The sequence below is a fragment of the Alligator sinensis genome, unplaced genomic scaffold (genome assembly GCF_000455745.1).
Source record: "Alligator sinensis unplaced genomic scaffold, ASM45574v1 scaffold65_2, whole genome shotgun sequence".
NCBI lineage: Eukaryota > Metazoa > Chordata > Crocodylia > Alligatoridae > Alligator > Alligator sinensis.
In genome coordinates this window covers 1,653,358-1,678,100 of record NW_005842071.1, presented here as the reverse complement: position 1 = coordinate 1,678,100, position 24,743 = coordinate 1,653,358, and the positions used below count along the sequence as shown (strand labels likewise).

Below are 24,743 nucleotides of genomic sequence, written 5' to 3'. Positions count from 1 at the left end.
AATCAGGAGAACCTTTGACTTGATAGTGCATATGAAAGTGATGCATATGCACTGGTGACATCAATTGTTTTATGTTAAGGGTTCTGAGTCTCTCAATTATGTTCAAAAGCAAAAGGAAGGTTTAAGAAGCACAAGAGGCATAGCTGGCTGGCCTCCAAAAGATCATTATGGAGCTCCCATAATGTAGGGAATTTAGAAGGCCAGCCTTGACTGTACTTGAATCCTGTAGCCCCCTCTACACATTACAGTTATTGTGCAATTAACCAAGACCAGCTACATGTACAAAATACCTATCACACAATAAAAAGCTGCAACCAGATATAAAGTCAAACCTGGAAAATGTGTACTAACTTTATAGCTAGTTGTTATCCAGATTTAATTTGCATATGTAGCAAGGAATACATTAAGTGATAGCAATCTGCTGGTCCTCCAGTATCCCAGGGTGCAATGCTCCATCTCCAGTGTAAACTTCTCTGAAAAGAACAAAGAGGAAACCCCTGCCCTGGCATAGTTCTGATCCCTACATTCATTCTCCCTATACAGCAGCATCCAGGAGGAGAAATACAGCCCACCACTCCTCCCCCTATGTGAGCACAGAGCAGATGAGCAGGGACACCCTTGCCATGCTGGAGTATCTGTGTGGACAATCCAGGAGTCAAGAGTTCCAGGAGTTCCCTAAAATTAATGTGTAACAAGTCCCTAACTTTTTTTTATTTTCACAAGAAACAAGAACTGCCTTAGGCCTGTGGAGGCCAACCTTTTTGCCTCCAGAGGCAACAGCAACTATGGGGTGTACCTTTTACTATCCCCCACCCCGTGCTTGCTGATGCCTGGCAGACCAGGCTGAGCTGTGGCCGGGTGCAGTATCACTGAGTTCTTGAACTTGTGCTGGGAAGGAAGTCCCTCTGCCCCCTTTGCTGCTGCTTGGGAGACCTGGGCTCTGCTCGAGCTGGGCAGTGTGTCCCTGGCTCCAAGCAGGGATGGTGGGACCTAGGGGAGGATTTCCCTTCCTCCCTCAGCTTGCTTCCCAGGGAAATCCTGGAAGTTCTGGGGGATGACTCCTTACTAGAGGCATCCAATTTTTTCAGTCTTAACTAACTAGTGTTAACTAGTGTTAACTAGTGAGAGGGCCCCCAGCTGGTCAGCAGCAGTGCAAGCTGTTTGTTATTCCTTTTCCTCTCCTGACAGCCTGCCCTATGCATGTGTAGCTGTCCACGTGGCATGATGTCTTCATTGCACAAGAAAAGCAATGCTGCAATTGGAATAGTGTTTAGAGCCGCCCTATTTCTCAGGAGAATGGAAAAAAACACAAGCCATTTGGAGTGCTGTGGGAATTCAAGGACTGTCAGAAATCAACCTCGGATAGACACCGTCTAAACATCCACTTTCCTCCATGCCTAGCTCAACAACACTTCTCACCATGTTTTCACTCTGTTCCTTTATTTTTGTTTGCTGAAGAGTCTTTTTCTCAATCACATTAGAGAAGTTCTATATGTGAAGTAGAAAGAAATTCTAGGTAAGTGCCTTTAACTCTGAAATGCAGAAAAAATTCTACGATAGCTCCCGTATCTGAGGATTGTAGGATACGATTATCTGAGCTGGAAAAGGACTAGAAATGGTGAAACTTCTTTTCTGAGGAGGAACAGAAATAAAAATGAGACCTTTTAAGCTTTTACTCCTCAATACTGTTGTTTCTGCCTATTCCTTGCTACTGGGAATTTTGCAAACACTGGCCACGTCTACATGTGATGCTATGTCACCATAGCAACACGCTACAGCAACCTAGCGTCTGCAGGCAAAACCTGTGATGCCTCAGCTACGTCACCATAGTGACGTGCTCCCCTGTTATAGTGCATCGCTATGGTGACATAGTGCCTTAAAATAACCATGCATGGTGCAGTACCGGATGTTACTGCACTGTCTTTTAGTATTTCCAAAAGGAAGTACTAAATGATGGCACAGTAACAATGGTGCCATAGCAGCACATGTAGACGTGCACTGTTTAAACAATTGTTCAGCTTTTGGGTCATCCATACATTTTGTTTTTGTCATTCCAAACAAGAAGATATTCATTACAGCTCAAGACTGAAATCCTCAAGAAGCTGAGAGTCCACCTGCAACACACTAGTTTGTAGCATTTCTTGCTTGCTTATGCATCTTGCTCAGAAGCTCTGTTATCTGAATTCCATTATGAAGAAATGTAATTCTCTCTAATTTAGAATCAAGTCAGAAATTAAGATGTAACATCCATAGTTTTTATGGAAATGTATTAAAGCTAACAACAGCCAATGCAGTATGGTTTGTGTATGGATAGTGATGCTGCATGTTAAGTTATATTATGCTACACTGTAGTCTTAATATCAGAATTTGAGTAAATAATGCTTCTGTTATTTCCTGTCATTAAATTAGAACCCTAATAATCAATGCCTGTAATTAAAATGTCTTACTTAAAGGACAAATTTTGAAACATTGCAGGGATTCAATAGGGGGATAAAACTAGTCTGAAGAGCTCTGGAACATAAATGTTGAATTTCTTTAAGTCAAAGTTGCAAAACATTTCAGAATTTTTATGCAAAGATAGGGGAAAAGTCTTGCAGGAAAGAGCTGCATACCTAACTGGATGAATAACCATCTCACAAAGCAAGTTAGGGGCAAGTAGGGAGCCTAAAGTGGGCAGAAAATGGAACAGATAATGCAAAGAAAGCCACATCTTGGAAATGAGAAAGCCTAAGGACAAAATGAGAATTGCGGTGATTATTTAGTATGGCTGTAATAGCAGGAGCCTGGACACACTGACTCGTGATCTTTTCCAAGCCAGCCAGTCACCACATTTTGACTTCCCCTTCACTCCCACAGCTGAGCTGCACCTTTCTTTCCCGTTTCCAATGATTTCTGTTTCTTCACCACCCTTAAGGGTTTGGCAAGCATCACCAAATGGGGCCCCAATCCCCCAGTCAAAATGGGCCCCAGTTCACCCAGAAGCCCTCTGTGATCTCCTCTCTCAGCCAGTCACATATGATTGATTAGTGTGGCCCTGCTGTCCATGAGTTGAAGCCAGACCAGGCTGCCCTATGCCTCATCTGCATATACATTTTTGGAGGATCCCAGAACTCATGACAAGAACGCTTGGTTCCAGGCATGAGTGAGGGTCTAATTAGCACATGGATCCTTTGTGGGGGGGTATCTGCCATGCACACACATGCCGAACTGTGCTGAGCTATGGGGGCACCCCCATAGCTCAGCTATGGCGTCATGGCTTGAAATGCTGTTGCCTCTGCTGGGGCCCAGCCCAATGAACTATGTGGTAAATCTTGAACCTTTTGGCTTTGAACTAATATTCTACATAGTTTGTATTCTTCTTGGCCTCTTGTGGGCTCAGATCAAACGGTCTGTGCTTGCCTAGCAAGGGAAACACCGTGACCATGAAGGTGGCCTTCCTAGTCACTCCCAGGGAAGACCACTCTCCTGGCATGGGGATAGTACCTGCCAAGGTAATGTATAGTAAACCTCCCACTTAGCTGCTGGAGTGGGAAGGTCTTGGCTTTAAGCCTACTTTATGGAAATAGGGGACTCCTCCCTGGCTTGTCCCTGAAGCCTTATGGCTAAGGGCAAGCGAAACCCGGGGGCCATCCGACCCCCAAGCCTCTGGGCTTGCGCCTGCAAGTAGGATGCCTGCCAAAGGTTTTGGAAACACCTGAGACCCCAGATGGGGGTGGAGGATGTTTGCTGGTAGTAGGACCACTTATGGTTCTGGACTGACTCTCGGATTTGGAATTTGTTTTGGCTAATTTGGCCTGGAATACAGAATTTTTTTTTTTTTTAAGTTTGTATTCTCTCTAAGTAGGTGCTAAAGTGCTACTTAAAAATGTGTTTCTGGAGTACCTGTGCTAAAACTTGCAGCAGTTTCAAAAAAGGTAAAATGCATAATTTCTGGGTGAGCTAAGCCTATGGGTACTATATGCAAATTACTACACCTATGTTTTTTTTTCCAAGTTTATTTTTTCAAATTTGATCCTCATTTCCATGTGCTTAGGGAGAGCAGGGTCTGACAGTAAGAAGGGGGAAGGGACTTCAGGTGGAAAAACGGGTGGGGGGGGTCAGAGGTCAAAGGGGCTATCTGACCCCCAAGATGACAGATAAAAGACAAATCTCCAATAAGTTTATTCTACACCTGAAAAAATATCAAATGTATAAATTTTCCATATATAGAATATAATTATTGGGGCTGGGGTCATCTTATATTCAAGTAAATATGGAATAGTGTCATCTCCTCAAATTACTGTTATTAACCTAATTAGCAAGAGATGGAATGACTAGCCAGAAGCATATGCTTTCTGGTTGTTAACATGAAGGTGTAATAGAACTCTGTGATTGGTCAGGGGGCCAAGCAACTTTACAGGGAAAAATGCCTAATCCTTGAGGAGTATTGGGAAGAACCTTCCTGTGGTGGATAATCTCACACAATACTTATCTCCTTATGGACAATGAGAAAAAATGCATGTGAGGATTAGGTGCTCAAATATAACCAGCAGTCAGTGCACTGGTTGAGCTCTTGCTCCCAAATGAAGGTTATGGCAAAATTACAACCAATTTCCAGGTAGCAATACTGGGCCCATTGATTGAAGAGGGGAATACAGAGGGCCTTCAAAACAGGAGATGTGCTAGAACTCATTTCCTGTTCTAAAAGCATCACCCCTATATCCGCCACTGCTTAGAATGCATCCACACTGTGTAGTATGGGGCTATCAGGTAAGGAAAATAAAGATACATTAGCCATTAGCAGTCAGAAGCCAGCACTCTGACTGCTGTAAGGAATAATTAGAGAGGGAATTAGGGAATTATAAAATAAATTGTTTTCCACATTGAACTTTTTACTCTCTATGATTTTTCATTCATGAACCCTGAATACTATGGAATTTAATGACAGCGTATTTCATAAAGAGTTACTAAAACAATTTATATGAAGCATAACAGGAACTGTGCACATAAATCCCTTTTATAGCATGCTGAAAATATTAACCATATGTGGAAGAATAAAATACAGACAATATATTATTTTAAGCTTGAAGTTCTTTTCTATTATTGTCATTGTGCATAATACTTAAGAATAACCTTTATCTCTCTCCATCAGTGTGGTATTGATGAACTTTGTTATTGCCTTGTATTTTATTGATAAATTGACAAGACATCAGCCAATATCTGTAATTTCAAGACCTATTATGTGGTAACAGATCTATTTCCTGAGGTGACTAATGAGAAAATCATGGAGACAGTAGAATTTAAGCATTAGCTTCTTCATTCTAACCCCCACCCTGCATCTGGTTCACTTCATAACAACCAGCACTTGCTAATCTACAATTCTAAACCCAAAAGTTATGTCTCCAGCAACATTAAAAAAATCTATGACAAGGATTTTTACATACTCACTTTTGGCACATGTGGATTAAATTCTACTGCCCTGTGAATAGCTTCTACTGCATTCATCTCTGCTGTACTCAGCCCTCGCCTGGAGGCAGCCTCTGGAGAGAATCTACAAAAGCAAAGAAACAAACACATCAGGTCAAAAATGCTAGTAAGCAAAAGCCAAAAAAGAGTCTCAACCAAGGGCCCGTGTAACCAGGCTGAGCCAATTTCCTATGCTCTCCAAATTTCCCTAGTAAGTGGAAACTCTAAATGACCTATTACATCAAGGCCAATGAAAATCCCAGCAGAAGTGGAAAGCATGTTTGCATCTACTCATGGCAGGAACTAAGTTCAAGCAGTCAGTTCTACCTATGTTACTAATCTAAATTTGCTCTAGGTTCCTTGCTAGGGGGCTTATCAAGACAGAAATTTTAGAAAAAGAAAGAAAATAATGGAAGGTAATTGTGAGTGTGTTTCTATTAAAAACATATTTGGGGAGATTTTAGGGAAGTTCTCAACCCGATGCCCCTGGGTCAGGTTGGGATTACAGCATAGTGCAGCAGCAGTAGCGGGTGGTCTACTGTCAGCTGTACTAGCGAGAGTGGCATGCCCAAACTGTGGGCAAATCATCTGCCCCAGTGAATGAAAAACCAGACCATGCAATCTCTTTCTCACCTCACACCCCACGGCTAACTCCAGAGCTGTACTTGGCAGGCAGACACCACAGGGAAAGCTGTGACAACCTTAGCCCTGCCCTCCCAAGCTGGAGTCGCTGTGTAGGGAGGAAAGATGTTGCAGTAGGTACTGGCGATCTACAGGATAAAAAGAATGAAAGAAAATTACTTAGATCTTGAAGTGCACATACACTTAAAAGCAAACTGTCAGGATGTCAGTAAAGAAAGCAGCTTTCCACTCTACTTGCTTTCCAACTTTAGGGCCATATTCCCCCCTCAGATGTGTGCATACAACTCCTGCTTGGGATTTGTGTGCATGCATCCAAGAACAGAATTTGGGTCTTAGGGCTTGATCTTGCAAGGTGCTAAGCATTCCTGGAAACAGCTGAACAGCCTCAACTCCAGCTGACTTCAACAGGTATTGTGGGTGCTCAGCCCCAAGGCTCAGTACCTCGGAAGGTTGAGGCCTAAGAAAAAAACCATACCAGGAAAGAACAAATGCTTGTGTCATTATAAACACGGACACCGCCTCCTTCCATTTGCCTGTCAGGAACCCTTACATAGGGAGTGCTAAACCCACCTGCCTGAAATAAAGACAATGGACACTGTGGTCAACAGAGTGAATTCCTTTTAGTACTCTCATATTATTTTACCTTTCTCGTATCTGATTTATACAAGATAAATACAACCAGCCACACAGCACCTCCCAGCTCCATTATATACTACTTGGGAAGCCACTGGTCACCCAGATAGTATACATAATAACTGAAATAAAAGAGTCCAATTGATGCTCTTTTTTCAGTCATTGATGAAGAACATTATTTGATAACGGTAAAATTCTCTCGATGCAACTCATCTTCTGAGTTTCTTGCAGGATAAAAATTCTTCTGCTTAGACAGCAGATTGTGAGGGTGTGGGCTCAACAGGTCAGCTAAGAGAAATCTTCAGTTAAAAATTATTTAGTTTCCAGTCAGGAATTTTGCTGGACAGAAGTTCTTATGCACTTACTTGTCAGAGACAGCTCTGGCTTTGAGCAGTGCAGCTGTGTAGCATATTGTTGCTGATTTGGGTAAGCTTATATCTGTTGAGAAGAAAGAAAAAGTAAACATTTGAATGTTCACACATTTGCAGAAAGATAAATGTTTGAATCATTCTTCTATATGGTATATTTTATAAACTGATGAGAGATGGGATTTTCAAAAGCATCAGAATGTCTTAGAAGCTCTTATCCAGTCTTCAAATGTTTGTTTCTATGTTGCCAAAGCAGATATATCAGATTTTAAATCCTGAATTAACACAGATTTTGCCCTATAGTCTGTAAATGATCTAATTAGAGAACAACTTTAGAGAACGATCTTTTTCTGATGCTACATGGATTTAATTAAAATTTTAGTTATTTTTACATAACCTACACAAGGTAATTTTTCAAGACTTTAATCACTATGTACTTAAAAAAACCACCCTTTGGCCATCTAATGCATCTTATTCTTTTCTTTTCACCCAAAAGGCAGTTGACTACATGTGTGGCAGGTATGCAAGTTGAAATCAGCTCTTTAAGTAATAAGGAATTTGACAGTCAAGCCAATGCTCATCTAATTTACTGCACTTAAAGATTAAGAGTGAAATAATATATTGTGTCTTGTGGAAATATTAAGCCAACATTCAACAATATGCTCTGGCTTTTACATGCTACTCTACTGACACAAGACAGCCATAAACTGGCCTAATTAGTTAATTCAGTCAGGTTTACTGCTGTTTTCCATCATCAGGGCTGCACAAAGCAGCTGGAGGGTATAAATGAATATGCCCCAATAGCCTTTGTTGATGGATTTGCCCCCATTATCAAAGAATAAACAAATCCTACACTATTACATAGCTCTCTTACACAGATGTTATAAACTGTCTTTTAAACCATTCACATCTAAAAGCTAAGGTAACAGCTGCGTGAGAAACAAAGGCTGTAGTCCTGCAAAATAGTACTGAATTACCAAGTATAATGAAAGTATACCAATACTTTATCAGTAAAGAAAGAGGAACTATTCATGCAAGGAAGCAGTGTGTACTGCAACAGTGTTGCAATTACAGATTACTTTATTTCCACCACTTATAATAAATGCACTTTGTACAATGATGCACTAGACTAAATTCTAAGAGCTGGGAAAGCAAATATGGAGCACTAGTTTAAGAAGCTGTAACCATCACTCAGTCTGTACCTAATATACTGAAAAAAATCATTCACTGGGTTTTCCCTACTGCCTTTTTATATACTAATGTTTCATATGTGACCTCATATTTCTATAAACTAGGTTGACTATAAAGTTGAGAACTACAACATGCAAGGAAGTGTTGGATAGTAGATATGTAAACTACTATACCAGTGATTCTTAACCAGGATGCTGGGGCACCCCATGGTGCCTTGAGATCCTTTGAAGGGTTCCATGAGGTGTGTGGAAACAAGTTAGACATGAGAAGATAAGCAGATAAATACAGACATGAGCTGATCCCTGACTGGCTGTTCCCCTCCCCCTACTACCCAGCCCCTCTGCAAGGAGATAAGCAGCACTGTAACAAATAATTTGTTTGTGGGTTTTTTTAATGGAGTGCTACTCAATTCACAGAAGTTATGGAGAGGTGCCTAGAGTCTACTGAGGGGTGCCTTGGGTCTAAGAAAGTTGAAAAACACTGTACTACAGTAATGGAATCTGGCCACAGACACGTTCTAAGAATACTTTTCACTGTAGGAGATGAATGTATATATGGGCTACTCCAACAGCCTTTTTAACATTAAGAATTTAAAAAACTACATCACAAATGAAAGTGAGCTTTTTCAGATCAAACTGGTTTTAATTTTTCAATGAAAATTCTACTTGTTAAATAAAAAAAAGGAGTGAAAAGCAGCACGTCTTTCTTGTAAACAAAGGAAAAATGAAAAGTTGTAGTTAGGAGCTGTTCACAGGCTGGTGTGAGTTTGTGAAGTAGTATGTGCAATATTACAATTTTTTTTCATCTAAAAGGAGTTCCTTTGAGATCTTACAGCCATCAATCCAGCATTATAACATGGGGAATTTCTACTAAAAATCCACCCTAAACTCAGGAGCATCTATCCAGCTGAACATAATCCTGCATTGTTAAGTCACAGAATCATAAAAAATTAGACTCCAAAGAGCTCTCAGGAGGTCATCTAGTCCAGTGGTTCTCAACCTCTTTGTACCAGGACCCATTTGTAAACATCAGTGGCCAGTCCCAACCCAGTAAACAGTTTAAGTAGAAAACAGCCCTCTGGCCCTGCTGGTGGCCCTCACTCCCAACCCTGACTCCTGGGGGGGGAGGAAGGGGGAATGGGGGGCCCCAATCTGCCCCTTGCAGGCTGGAACTCTGCCAGCATGCAAGGGAAAAGCCACAGTTTCCCATGATTTTCTCCTTTACAGGAGAATCCATTTTAAAAGTTGTTTGAGCCATTTTTAAAGTTTGTTTGTGACCCTTCCATATATTCTTGCAATGCGCTTTTGGGTTGCGACCCACGAGTTGATCTAGTCTAACTTCCTGCTCAAAGCAGGATCATCCCCAACTATATCATCCCACCCAAGGCAGGTCTTAAAAACCTCCAAGGATGGAGATTCCACAACATCTCTGCATAACCTGTTCCAGTGCTTTACTGCCCTCCTAGTGAGAAAGTTCTTCCTAATATCGAACCTAAATTTCCCTTGCTGCGATTTGAGATCATTGCTCCTTGTTGTCAGACTACTGCTTCTTGTTCTGCTCGTGAGAATCAGTGAGAGGTGTGCTGTTGAATTCAATAAGTATAGGATGAGGTCCTTAAAGCATCTGATATCAATAAACTAGGACAGGATAACTCTTACTCACTTGTTTGAAATCCAGGCAGAATTCTTCTTCCCATAAGGAAAGGGTTAAGTTAGGAGTTGGAGGAGATAGGGTTTTTTTTTTCCTTTCCCTGGCTTGTGCCAGCTACACCCTCCCAGAGTTCCTTGACTGATGCAACAAGAATTTATCTTCTTATTTCAATCTACTTAGCCATTTAAATGAGACTGAGAAACAGAAGGGAAGGAGAGCCTTTAGAGTGGGGCTTCAACACAAAAATATTTTTCATGAGAAAAGGTGACTTCTCACTTTCATCCACTAAAAGAGAAAGAGTAGGGATACAACAGGAAGCAAGAGGCCAGAACTTCAGCATACACATAAAGATGTCAGTAATAAATGCTTAACTTGTGATGCTAGAACCATTAAACCACTCAACACAAAATCCCAAAAAGATAATGGTTTCAGCAAGCTTTCATACTAGATTGTAGTCTGGTGGTATTCTGCTACAGAACCTAAGTTGTAATGTGCATCAATACAGTGGACTACTGTTAAAGGCACCATAAATACAGAAAAAGATCAAGATATGATACATATATGGATGACCTTGAGGACAGGAATAATAGAAATGGAATGAAATTAAGTGTTCAAAAGTAAGCATAGAGACTAATTACAAAAGTATCTGAGCTGGGAGTTAATTATTAGAAATGATTGAGGAGAAAGGCCTGCATGTATGACTTGATAACAGGATGAGTGTAGCTGCATCATACTGACAGCTTGTGAAAATGAGAAGTGCAATCCTAGCAGAGAGAAGAAACTATTGAAGGACAAGGACCTGATACAGCCTGATCTGGAATACTGGATATAATTCTGGTCATCCACATTCAAAAAAGATGAAAGATCTCAGTACTGCAGAGAAGAACCTGGGGGTTACAGTAAACCAGATGCTAAATATGAGACAACAGCATTGTCATTTGCTCTTCTTGGAAAAAAAAAAGCCAATAGCATTCTGGGCTGTATGAACAGGAGTACTGTGTTCAGTATTGGGCCCCACACTCTACAAAGAACCAACAAGAGTCTGCGCAGAGCAATAAAAATGATTAGGGTCATTTAGTTTGGAAAACAGAAGACTGAGAGGGGGATTTGATAACAGTCTTCAAATACCTGAAGAGCAATTAAAGAGAGGATACAAGCTTTTCTTCGTTACATAGGGGGCAGGAGTCACAGCAATAGCCTCAAGCATCAACAGAGGACATTTAGACTGGAGATTAGGAGAAATGTTCTGACTATGAGGATGGTCAAACACTGGAACAGGCCACCTAGAGAAACTGTGGAAAATTTCAAGAGCAGGTTGGATAGACACTTAGCTAGGAAGGTGTAGTCAGGGATGATTCCGCCTTGAGCAGAGGGCTGGACTAGACGATTTGGTAAGGTCCTGTCCAGATCTACTTTTGTATGATTCCTGTGATCCTATGTTCAGGAAAGATGAACTGGCACAGGTTCAGACAGATGCTATGAGAAAGATCAAGGGAATGGACAGCATATTTACCAAGAGCAAGCTAAGAGCTTGGCATGTTTGTTTAACAAAATGAAGGCTGAACCGGGATATGATTTCTGTCTATGAATAATACATCTGAGAGGTAAACTATTAACTTAAAGACAATAACACCACAAAGACAAGCACATAAAGATTGATTAGAATTAAATCTAGGCTGTAAATTGGAAGAAAATTTCTAACCATTGGAACAGGCCTCCAATAGCAGCAATGTGGGGAGGAGAGGGGGGCAAAAAATGAAATAACTTTAGGAACAGATCTTCATCACTTTATAAAAGGATGATATGAGATGGCTGTCTGCAATAGCAGGGATAGGACGTTGGAGGTCTCTACCAAACCTATGTTCCAAAAAGCAAATATCTGAATATTATGTCCAGGGGCTCTTTGACTGTTCTTCTATGAATATTACTCATTAGTCGCCTCCCCAAAGGGAAGTATAACATGCATACCCATGCTTGGGTTGCCTTGGAAGTGGCTGCTCTTTATAGGCACATGATCCCTTCACTTGCCTTTGTTTTTTTATGCCTACCTAGAGCAGTACACAGCATCTGGTATTATTAAGTCCTGATTCAGACTGAGGTCAAACTTTAGAATTCTTACCTTATTCAGCTTAGGCTTTATTTCCTGAATTGGTTCTTCATATTTCAGACAGAACCATAGTAAAATTGTATTTGGTCACCACTCAAGTTTAGCATGTACTTGGGAATCAAGTCTAAACTAATTCTAAGAGATAAGTTATTTATCAGGAATCAAAGTTAAGGTTTTCATAAATTAGTGATTCCAGCTTATATAGCCATCTGGCAAAGCACCTCTATATACATTGTTTCCCACCCTCTTATGATAGCTATTGGAGCTCCCACAGTGTGCTGAAATATGCAACCGCTGCCTGGTTGTCAAAACATTAGGGTATTTTTGCCTCACAACATCCAAAAAAGGCTCTCTTCTTTCATTACTGCTCATATCTCTTGGTGGGACATAAATGATCTGTGCTGAATTTATGACCATTTTCCTTGGACTAATCTGATGTAGTATATAGCACCCCACTTACATGAAGGGCGGGCCGAGAAAGTGATTTCTTAATCATGGTTTAATTCTCAAGATATTTTTGACTTTTGATATTTAACTCATGGCAATAAAGAGCCAACAGAGCATTGCATCCATCATTATATTTATTCACATTATGTTCACACATCCAGTATGCCAGGTACTATCTAAACACATGATCTATTGTTCCCACTAGATAGCAATCAAACTGAGATGTAAGATATGGAGAAGAACATACAGAATCATCTCTGTCCAAGCTGAATCCCTAAAACTGGACAATGCTCTGGTGAAAGATGGGTGTTTTAAGAGCAGTCACTTTGCAGGGATTTTGTTTATCAATCATTAATAAGAAGTTATTCTGCTTTTGACCAAAACATGTTGACAAAGAATTTATCTATGCATTTAACTCCAATTATGTTAGTAGTCTTACCAACATCAAGGGAACTTGCACATGTGAATAAGCATGTTGCTGACCTGGAGCCTAAGGTTGAGGAAACCTCTATCAGTCAAGACAGGTGTTAGCTCCTATCTATACAGCACTGGAAAGAAAAATCTAACCGGGGTGTTAGATTTATATATAGATACCTTAGTATAAAATTTAAACTACTTCAACAAACTGAAGAAATGAAGAGAAAAGGTGATGAAGGATGATTCAGGCTGGTGTTACAGTACAGCGATAAGCTGCACTTGTATATTTAGCCTTTTCTGGCCAATGTGAAGCAGACCTTTACCCCCAGGGTGTCTTTATCTCAAGCCCCAGGTTATTTTTCATTTTAAAGGTCTTTTGTTTGACAGTTCCTGCCCAGAGATCTCCAAACAGGGACCGGTCCAAACTGATTTATCCACTTCTCATGAAGGGGACTGGAGATATTCATTACAAAATGGATATCTCATGTGAGCATGAGGCAAATGATTGTGTCTTCAGTCTTAGCCTCCTTTTAGCCAGTAATAGAAAAACCATTAACCATAAAATACATATTATTTTATGTATAAATACTATTATATAACCATAAATGTATACAAATACACACACACACACATATATACATACACAAACAAACACACACAAATATGCCAAGTATGGCTCTTCACGGGAGTAAAAGTAGTAGTAGGACTGACTTAAAAAGAACTACAGAAAATATGAACAGTCTGAATTAGTAATGACAGTGGGGAGATGTAGTCATCAAGCAAAATGAAAAATTATTTCAGCTGATCCGTCAGGTTAAAAAACCAAGGGTAACAGGATAAGAAGGGAAAAATAGATTGAATTATCAAGAGAAAAATCTTGTCAGGGAGCTCTATTATAATGTTATAATCTCCTGTCACAAGCGATGAGTCGTCATCAATGCAATCATTTTAAATTAGATGGGACAAAAGCAGGAGAAAATATACAGCAGGGAATGATCTTCTGGATAAGGCGACCTCAGAAGTTATTTTCACTATTTACACTCAACATGCAGCAGTCCTGTTTTTTCTTCTCTTAACTGTGTTTAGTTCTGTGATAAAGTGAGTTCTCCAGCCACACGAGTGTGAGAAACCTACATTTAAACAAAATGGACAGTTCAGACAGGCAAAATGAGAAGGGGTTCCTTGTCCTGATAAGCCATGGAACAAATTTCAACACAAGAGGAGGATGTTATAGTATAACTTTGAGAATGAATGTAGAGCCTGGTTACAACTGCAATAATTCTGCAGTAATTTATTGTCACACAAAATCCAGTGTTGCTTGGATTTGCCGTTTTTGTGAGTTTCATGAGTTGTTTATCCTAAAAGCCTTGTTTCAATTTCTGGGATTAATAAGAAGGTTTGATCACATACTCAACTCTTTAGATTTTATTCAGTCTTAGTCATTTCTAAAGGAAATGAATGACGACCCCTTAGATGTAGATAATGAGGAAATCTGTACAGCCATATTTTAGGTCTCTGTGCATTTTTCTGTGATTTAATCCTGAAAACTCCTTGTGCATAGGGAGAAACAGAAGTAGGCCATAGGAATCATAAGCAACAAAAAAAGGACCAGATGTTTAGAACAGACAGGCAAACTCACACAAAGACTTAATTGGCATAACAAGCAATATTCAAATGAAGGGAAGAAACCAATTTTTAAATGATGGAGCCCAAGAAGAGAATTAAATGGAGACAGTTTTGCTTCATTATCCTGATGCTGATGCTGCTACTCCTGACCCTGAAGAATTAGCTGGTTTGTACCTCAGACAGAAGGCCCAGCAGGCCTGTGCTTGACACAGATAGGGTTAAGAAACCACTTTTCAGGCCTCTAATAATAAGGAAACAAAAAAGGATCCAACAGTAGAATGTATGAGGTAACAGTTACTTTCTCTGTATTTTAATTCATTGCACTTTCAGCTCAACAGAGTTTAGGAATACAAAAAAATCCCTTCTTGCATCAGGAGACAACAGCTGTACCTACATACACTGGGCTAATCCGGCAGAAAACCTTGAGCATTTGGGGAACTGGACAGAGCTAAAGAAATGAAACCGTGCAAAGAAATAGGAGGAAAACCAAATTTGGTTCCTTGTGGAGCAAAGCCAGTATAACCGGGGACTTCCTGTTACATGGTTTATCTACCCTCAAAGCTTCTGCTGGTAGAATACCTTCAAAATCAATATGCATGGCATTTTAGGAATGCTACTGCACTGGTCTAGCAACCATAAGGGCAGAAAGAAATAAAAGGAAAAAGAAGAGTGTGCCCCTATGCAGTTATAAGTATAGAGATTCACTAGCATAAAGGACCAACATCAGCAAGACCTTGCTTTCAGTGACTTTAATGGGAGGTTCATCCAAGTAAGAAAAAAACAGGACTACAGGGTTAAGTCCAAACTAGAATGCAATTAATTCTCATTCTTTCTGCAGTCTTCTATGCAGATGACCAAGATTCTATTCTTTAAAGATGTTTTTGTACCAATGTAAATCAGGACTCCACTGAAGTAATCAGAGTTATACAAGAATAAAAGTGCTGTAGATTAGATAAAATAAGAACATAAAATATTTAGAAGTGTGTTTTTCCCTATAAATTCTACATACTGAATTCTCATAGTAACTTGGATTTTATACTTATGCATATGCACTGACTTCAGTGGAATTACTCCTGATTTGCAGTGACATAAGTCAGTGGGAAACAGGCAAAGGGTATTTATGAAGAAGCTCCTTTAAAAACCAAAGGCTCACATTCTCAGTGATTCTAATATGGAAAATATTGTTCCTTAAAAATAAAAAAAAGGAAAAAGTCTGCAACACTGTGATGAACTAAAAGGGCATCCATCCTTTGCAAGTCTGACTTTCAGAGATCTCAGTTTCTACACACTGCCCACATTACCAGTCAATAACAAACTGAGAGCTACTGGCAGTCTACTGAGGTTAATAAATCACTTGCTTTTGGCACCATTTCAGCCAAACTGCTCCAATGGAAAACAATTAGTTTAAAAATAAAGCAAGAAGAGCATAGAGGCTTTTATTTACTATGAATCCTAACATCTTATTCCTTCTGAATAGTAGTTCCTTCAGCAGCCATAACCATTTCTGCTGTAAATAACAGAGGTGTGTGTCAAGTTAGAGCCAAAAATCCTTTTAGAATTCGATAGTGTTTAGGTCATCTGCACTCTGTTGGCAAGTGCTGAACTCTGAAACCATAATGATGCATCTCAGCAACAGTGCATGTCTTGCCACTAATGAGGCACTTTTTCCATGAATAATTACTATGGACATCATCTCGGTTGCCAGGTACATAACATAAACAAAACTCCACACAGCCTTTGGTATAGCAATATGTCTGCTTGCAAAGGCTGAGGTATTCAAGAATGTGATCCAAGTTTTCAGCCAAGGGTGGGGGCAGACTGCTCAAGGAAATAATTTGTTCATATGTTATCAAAATACAATAAATCAGGTTTGGGCTTAACTGAAAAAAAAAAGGTAGTGGAGTGGGACCAACAGAAACTGCCGATATGGAAGTATAAATGAGTTCATGGCTTTATGTTCCAATAAATCTTACAACACATAAAGCTGATGAGTTCTAAAATGAGCTGAGACTCCCCTAAGAATGGTCTTCGGAGACTTATGAATTGTAAGCTTTATACTAGTTAAATTTTGTTCATTGAGTCCTTGGGCATATGCTACACACACACACACACACACACACACACACACACACACACACGTCTGTCTATGTATATAGTAAGGGTCCACACAGAGAAAAGAAAGTGTCCAAGTCATTTTTTTTACAAGCTTCATTTTAAATGCATGCCATCAAAATCAATTATTTTCTTGAATTTACAACGTGATTTGGAATATGCCACATGCTTTCAGAGAGATAAGGAGTACCCTCCCCAGTCCTACTGACTTCAGTGGGAGTCAAGGGCATGGAGTACCACCCTGGAATTGTTCAAAACTATCTAAGAGCAGACCCTGAATAGGCAATAAGGAAGAGAAATGGTGTCACGGTAGACTAGGGTACTATCCTGATATTCAAAAGATCACAATTCAGTTCCATGTTCTATCACATACTTTCTCTGTAAGTATGTGATACCTTGACTAACCTTGCAGGAATCTGTACAGTGAAGCCTGACAAACTTCCTTATCTCACAGCAGCACTGTAAGGCTATAAATACAGTAAGGGCTATGAGTCTTTAGTATGAGGCCTGCTGAGGAACAGCAGAAAAGGGATATTAACACTTGTAAGGCAGAGCAAAATGTATGCTTGTTTTTCCCTCTGAACTCATCAAACCAAAGCCAGCAAGGTTCCATATTTGAGTTATGGGCATTCTGGAAAAAGGGGAAAGCACAAGAAAGCTATTTGACTGCATGGATCACTATAGTAGGTGTTTTTCTTTCCTTTGCTGCTTCCAACCAAACTTGATACAAGAACCTCTCCAGAAACAATGTGACAACCAAAGCATTGAAAAAATGGTACGACACTCCGATTATTGCCTGGGCTTTGGTAGGAATCTAAGCAGGAAGGCAGTAAAGAGCTGAAAACACATACACAATACAGGCACACTGTCTATTATAAGACCATACTTCCCATATAGAACCGTATTTTACTTGATTACAATTTTACTAAACTGTAGCTGTTTCAGCTAAAATATACATTCTAGGTGTCTGCCTCACAGCCTTTTATTTGGACATCTGAAACAGGGACTTGAAATTTGGCAGGGCAGCAGCCTGTATGTCAAAGATGTACCCATTGCCATCTCAATGCAAATTTTCTCAAACTTGCCAAGTTATAATACTTTGAAAGCAGGCTGCACATCCTCTAAAAAGACTTCCAGAGCTTACCTTAGCAGCAAAGCTCTTCAAAGATTCTGTGCTCACTGTGCATATTTCAGTGTCTTATGACTACCAGTACAGCCCAGAGCGTATATACACCATCTTCACAGAGACACTGACCGTGGTCATACTCTCACAGTTCTTATATCGGAAACCGAGTGAAACTGAACTGGAACTGAAAATAAGGGCATGCCTTTTTTGTATTTTAAGTGACACTCCCTCCCACTTAGTGGCACCAAGGTAGCATAGGCATAGAAGAGGAAGTCATTTTTTTCAAATGCACAGGTAACAGAAGCCTAGCCAAGAGGGAGAGAAAGCAGTCAGATTGCGGCAATGAAGGCTTGTGAGATGGTAAGTAGAGCGTGGATTAAGAAAGACACTGTTACAGAGCTGTGTGGGAAAGAGACTCTGAGGAGGAACTGTGGGTAAGGGAGAGAAAGCTGGTACTGGTTGGGTAAGGAGAGTAACAGTCAGTGAAAGAGATGGAGAATGAGTAAATTGGAAGTCAGCTTGCTGGAGGGAACACCAGGACAAGGCAAAGAATTGAAGGGAAGGTGGAGGCCGAGTCTGGACAACAAAGATGGCTAGGAATGAGGGAAGGAAGAATAGGGGCAAGAAAACATACCTGACAAGGACCCGAGGAGGAGAACCAAAATTGGCTGGCCAAATAGATTGAGATAAGGATCCAGGTAAAAAGAAGACTTGAATGAGGGGCTGGATAGGGGAGAATGAGGTTGGATGTAAAGCACAGGGATTTAGACTAAGATAGGAAGTCACTGTGGATGGGGCAAGGGAGAGACAGACTGAACGAAGTGCCAAGAGGGGAGAACTAAAATTGGTCAGGCATGCCACCTGGGAACTGGCCAGCAAGCTCAGACAGGAAACTAGCACTGTCGGGGTAAAGAGACTTGGACTGGAATGAGACTGAGAAACTGATGGAGTGAAGACGGGCTCAGCAGGCAACAAGAACAGAATTAGGAGAAAGAACTAGCAGCGGGGACGACTGGGGGAAGACTAGAGGTTGGGACAGAAATATTTGAGAAAAAAGATAGAAGGGCGCCAACTGAAACACACTTCTCCAGAGTCTGAAATGGAAAACAAGATTCCAGAATCTTCTCATCCCTCTGTGATCAACAAATACTGTGAAAACCACTGGCAAAGTCTCTCTCTCATCCCCTCCAGTGCTGGTCCACAGTTATCAATTATTCTGTTCCGTGCTGTGGATCTACAGGCTTCACCCTGGCTGATCGCTGATGTACATTCGGATGCCACATGATACAATTTGGGTTTTTTATTTGATTTGTTTAAAAATAAGAAATTACATGTAAAAACCAATACGAAAGAACATTATTAAGTGTGTAAATTCAAGCACTTTAGGAAGCTTGGACATATTAGAAAAAACAGTTGTCATTCTAACCTTTATTTATCTACCTCAGATACAGTATGATGCAGTCTCTAATTATGTGATCACATAGAGAATCTTCCAAAGAATTCCTGGCTTATTTGGTGCACAAAACAGAGCTGCTCCAGAAATGTTGCCTGTAGCCTGTAGGACTTCTGCCTCACGTGTTAGAGAAGTAGGAACGTGAATCCTGAATAAAGTGTAGTATTACAGGAAAAGTGAGCTCTCTCTTTGTAAAGGCAGGTAAACGTGGCTCTGGAAAATTGAATTCTATCACTGCCTCCAGTGGCTATTTAGTGATCAGAGTCACTTAGGTGGACTTTTTACAGGTGGGCACCGACTGCGTGTTCAGCTTGAGACCCTAGTGTCTGGCTTGAAATGCTGACTGTGTACAGCTAAAGTTGAAGTCAATGGGAGCTATACCTTTAACATAAAATGCTTTATAATGTAACAGGAACTTAAAAATTTGGTCCTATGCATCTCAAATTGCGGAAATAAAACTCATGGTAAATTCAGACCTTTTTGGTGCCTCAGCTCCTTGTTCCATTCCTTCATTTAACAGCTGTGTTGTGAAGAAAATTCTTTTGGACTCATCTACTACTGCAAAGTGCACCAGGAAGAAACTCAAATAATAATTCTGGACAGTATGTAGCAAAGGAGGCATGAGGTTGCCATATTGTATGTGGAGGAGAAAAGCAAATATGGAGTAGTTGCTAGTTAGTCCTGTGCAATGAACATGTTTGGTGGGGGGAAAATAGCACATGATCACATATTAAAGACTGAGTTATAATGCATATAGAAAAGGGGGTTGAATTAACAACACAAGTTACTTTAAACTTTAGTATTTTTTACTTTAAAGTGTTTGATTTTGCAACCTTAAAAATGCTCTTCTGAAATAATTTCTGTCTTCAATATGTATAAGGATACATAGATACATTTGGACTTACCATCATACTTTGCTAAAACTGCTTGAACATCTGCATATGCTTGCAATTCCAGCAGAGCTTCTAGCAGGTTTTCGTGGATGTTGAACATACTGAGCAGAGGAAACTCCTTCATTAACTAAAATCAATAATAAAAAAGAGTTAGATACAATGTCTAATTGAAAATATTCAGTCTCATTGCCCTTAATCATCAAGTATCCACTGATACCATTGGAAATACTTCTATTGGACGTCAGTGTGGTCTGGCAAGCCTCTTTGACATCAACAAGACTTGCATATACTGTAGTTTAATCCATCAGGCCCAAAAAGAGGCTTATCTGAACAACTTCCCCTCACTGACAGTCTCTTTTTGACATTAAGGAATATTTTCTTATTGTAGAGAAAGATAAAATTGAACAAGCCTATTCAGTTAAGCTTACATATTTCCAAATCATCTGATGCAACATGTCTCTGTTGGGCTTTGCAAAAAACAGAAAATATATAGGAAAGTCACAAAATGGTAAAATGAAAAAGATTTGCACCTGTTGTGTTTTGTATCTCAATTACTGTTTCATTCATACATAGCAAATAGAACTCTGTAAGAAGCTAGCAATAGCTGCTAACATATTTTTGGCCAATCCAGGTTAAAAAATAGGAGACAGTAGCAGAGAGAGAGATTAGGTGGAGCCTTAATGCTATTTTAATACTATAAAAGAATCCATAGCCTGTGACAAATGAATGACAACATCTGTAGTTAAGAGGCTCAGGAATTATTTTAGTATGTGCTAAATAGACATTGAAGTGCATTTGTTTTATGACTGATCCTTTGAGAAACACCAGAGAGTCTCAGAATGCTAGTGGACACTTACAGCCAAATTTTACTTTTGAATATATGTGCAACTCCTGCTGACTACAAGCCAACTGAGCTTCACATTTCTTCTCACCTGCCTTTTCAACTGACATCTTTTGGAAACTTTAGCACAGTTTAATGTCTATATTCTATTGACCAATTAGAATCAATTTAATTAATTTAGTTAAAGAAGTTTCATTTTTTTTGTCAAACTGCTAATCTAGGACTTGTAAGAGGTTGTATTGTATCCCTGGTATTAAGGGATCTTGACCATCACTGTGCTTTCATTCCTTTAGTGCATATCTTGCATAGAGATTAACTAAATGGCTATCCAATGATTGTCCCAGAATAGTGGAATCCCAAATTGGCATCAAGTCAGGGTAGGCTACATTAACTCTGTTCCCTACCAGTTTCATTTCTTTCCAGGGTGAGCATATGTGGGTGAAGCATTCTAACTCCATTGCCCACTGATGGAAATGTCTTGGGGAGAACGAGGTGGCCAAATGAGAATTAGGCCAACTCTGAAGATATTCAAATGTGTAAGCTGACAAACTGGGTCCCCTACCAGCTCCAGGCCTGGGTTATGCAAAGATAACATGTAGCTACCTTTGTCCTTTAGTTCTGCACTGATCAGAGGTTATCTGAAGTCCCACCTCTTGGAGAGATTTTTCAGTAGGTGTGTAGGAAGGAAATACAGCATTTCCACTATATACGAGTCCCTGGTATCTGATGTACAATATAATTCACTAAGGTCACTCACTGTGCTCATTATGCATCATACATGAATATAGTATGAGACCAAAATAACAGTTAATTAGAAATTGTGTGTATTCAACCTAAAAGTTCAAATTAAAAATGGGGGGAGGGGGGACCACTCAAAACCATATACCATGTCGGAAAAACTGGAAGAGATGATTAATCATAGAATCATAGAAGTAGGTTCGGAAGGAACCTTGTAGATCTTCAAGTCCGACCCCCTGCCTGGGCAGGAGGAAAACTGGCCTCAATTGACCCCAGCTAGGTAGGCATAAAGCCTCTTCTTAAAGACCCCCAGGATAGGAGCCAGCACCACTTCCCTTGGAAGTTGGTTCCAGATCCTAGCCGCCCTGACTGTGAAGTAGTTCTTACGGATGTCCAATCTAAACCTACTCTTCAACAACTTGTGGCCGTTATTCCTTGTTATCCCGGGGGGCGCTAGGGGAAACAAGGTCTCCCCCAAACCCTTCTGGTCCCCCCTAGTGAGTTTATAGACTGGCACCAGGTCCCCCCTCAGCCTTCTCTTGTGGAGGCTGAACAGGTTCAGGTCCTGTAGCCTCTCATTGTAGGGTCTGCCCTGCTGTCCCCAGATCTTGTGGGTGGCCCTCCTCTGGACCCTCTCAATGTTATCCACATCCCTCTTGAAGTGGGGTGCCCAGAACTGGACACAGTACTCCAGCTGTGGCCTGACCAGTGTCGTGTAGAGGGGGAGGATCACCTCCTTGGCCCTACTTGAGATGCAAAGATTAATTCATCTTTGAAGATAATTAAAGTAAATAGAGAGAAAAAGCAAATTATAATCTAACTGTGAGCAATAATATACCAGAGTGACCAAAAATGGTAGTAAGCCGGGTATCACACAGTGAAGAACATGGGTTCAGGGAATCAACTCCATTCAGAAAGAGGATACTTGTAGACAAATAGTAATTCAAAACATAGGGTGAAATTCATTCTTCTACAGAGGGCCAAACATTAACTAACCGAAGTGAATTTGTGCCATTAACTAGGAATGTGCACAGACATTTGCTCTTGCAGGAGAAATTCTCCTGGGAACAATTTAACCCTAGTTGTTCCCAGGTTATTTTTCTCCTAGAGTGGCCATTTTTGCTCTGGGAAAAAAATCCTGAACATCCGTGGACTTATGATTTCTCCAGGAAGAGCAGTGACTCTCCCAAGAGAAACTAAATGTCTATACATGGCCATGGACTGAAGTGATATCTGAAGTGGTATTCTAGCCCTCTCCACAGCACTATCTGTGCTACAATTTGAGGCTTACAAAAGTACCGCAAAAGAAGGATGGCAATATTTTATTGGTATATATTTGTACTAAACTGGTAACACAAACTTCTGGTCAGAATCACAGCTATCTACAGGGATATTGAAAGAGCTCATTGGATTTATAAAGCATATAACAGAGACAGTAACAAACTCTTAAAGAGAGAAAAAAAATCAATTTCAGGACACTGAGGGATACAAAGAGCATGAACATTTGATAGTTTGCAGCAGGCATGTCCTCTTTGCTTATCTATCACATTCATCCAAATGGTGCAGGGAGCTTGGTATTTATCTAAATGTGCGGGAAATTTGTTACTAAATGCAATCACTGTTCATCACAAAAAAACCCAAACAATTTTGGATTACATGTCAGATAATTGGATTTTTTAGTCAGGGAATCAGACCAGATTCTATTGAGCTATTTTATAATTTCTTTGGGATTTTTAATTGCTTATAGAAAAGACATAATATACAGAATGAATTCCGAGTTTCTTTGTTCCTTTTTCTTTCCAGAGGCAATGTTTACAGTAGGGGCTTATAAAATAGAAGCCAGCTTTATAAGAACTGCAGGTGGATATACCTCATACCTACAGAATCATAGAAAGAGAGAAATGTTTACATACTATATACATTTTTGCTATTTTTAATTTAAATGTTATTTTAATTTAAAACCAGTAAAGGACCAATACCATTTTAGTGCAAGGGAATTTAATTTTTAGTTATTTAAAAATATGTAACAAGAAGAGACATCATATTCTGGGTGTGTGTAAACACTAGAAGGAACATAGTTTCATTTACTGATACAGCATATATGCCCTTCTTTTTATTTGTGCCTAAAGAGAACAGCTATATGTTCTAACCATGGTCCAGTTGATAATGATAAGAGTCATGCTCGCTGAAGCAGCAGTGTGGTGAAACAACCAATACTTCCATTATACAATACAGAGGGGTCACTATGGCCCAATTCCAAAGCCCCTACTCAGGCCATTTAAATCTTATAAGTGACTTATAAAATTAAAATGGGGAGCAGTAGGGAAATTGCCCTTCTCAGTAGTGTAAGTATGGGGGAGAAGCAGGGCACCAGCCCTGGGTGCCAATTTACAAGAGGTGCCATATTGGCGGCCTCCAAGAGTCTGCACCATGGTACTAGTAACTGGAGTGCTGGGACACTTCGCTACAGGAGCAGCTTATAGGGGTAGGGAGATGACGCTGTGGCAGCAGCACTGAATCAGTCTTTGAGTCTCTGGAGCAGGCAAGACTGACTCTCTTCCCTCCAGACAACTCTGCTCAGGGTGCAAAAGTTGCAGGTTACACTTCTGCCCCTTCTTACTTTTTATAATCATAACTGAGGTCTGAACATTTCTTATTAGAAACTGAGGCCCAGTATGGCCTTGCAAGGGTCTATTGTGACTTAAAAGCTAATAAAATGACAACATCATATCAAAAGAATGAATCAAAAGCAGGGTTTGGGGTGGGGGGAAAGATATTTCTATTTACTATGTAAAGCAGTGGTTTGTGTTAATACTGATTAAACAGAAGTGAATAATTAACATTTTGAAGAAAATCATTCTTCATTCAAAATTCTGCATCCTGGTCATTTAATTGTCATTTAACATATTTCCACATGTGGAAAAGGAAGAAAATCAGATTTAGTCAGGAAATTCCAGATCCTCCCAAAGCTAAGGGGATTCATAGATTCATAGATGTTAGGGTCGGAAGGGACCTCAATAGATCATTGAGTCCGACCCCCTGCATAAGCAGGAA

The 24,743-nt window shown here is 40.1% G+C and overlaps 1 protein-coding gene across 13 annotated transcripts in view; it reads right to left on the bottom strand.

The window, feature by feature from the left end:
- The window catches only part of ST7 (suppression of tumorigenicity 7), a 219,675-nt gene that overhangs the window by 28,971 nt on the left and 165,961 nt on the right, over positions 1-24,743 (bottom strand). For all 13 annotated transcript variants that reach the window (XR_003094031.1, XR_003094032.1, XM_025204175.1 and 10 more), the window contains 3 exons: positions 20,123-20,237; positions 7,086-7,158; positions 5,428-5,530 (listed from right to left, as the gene is read on the bottom strand). Coding sequence is in view for 11 of the 13 variants with exons in the window: in XM_025204175.1 (XP_025059960.1) it covers positions 5,428-5,530; positions 7,086-7,158; positions 20,123-20,237 (291 nt within the window). In the remaining 2 variants the exon portion in view is untranslated. The remainder of the gene's footprint in view (positions 1-5,427; positions 5,531-7,085; positions 7,159-20,122; positions 20,238-24,743) is intronic.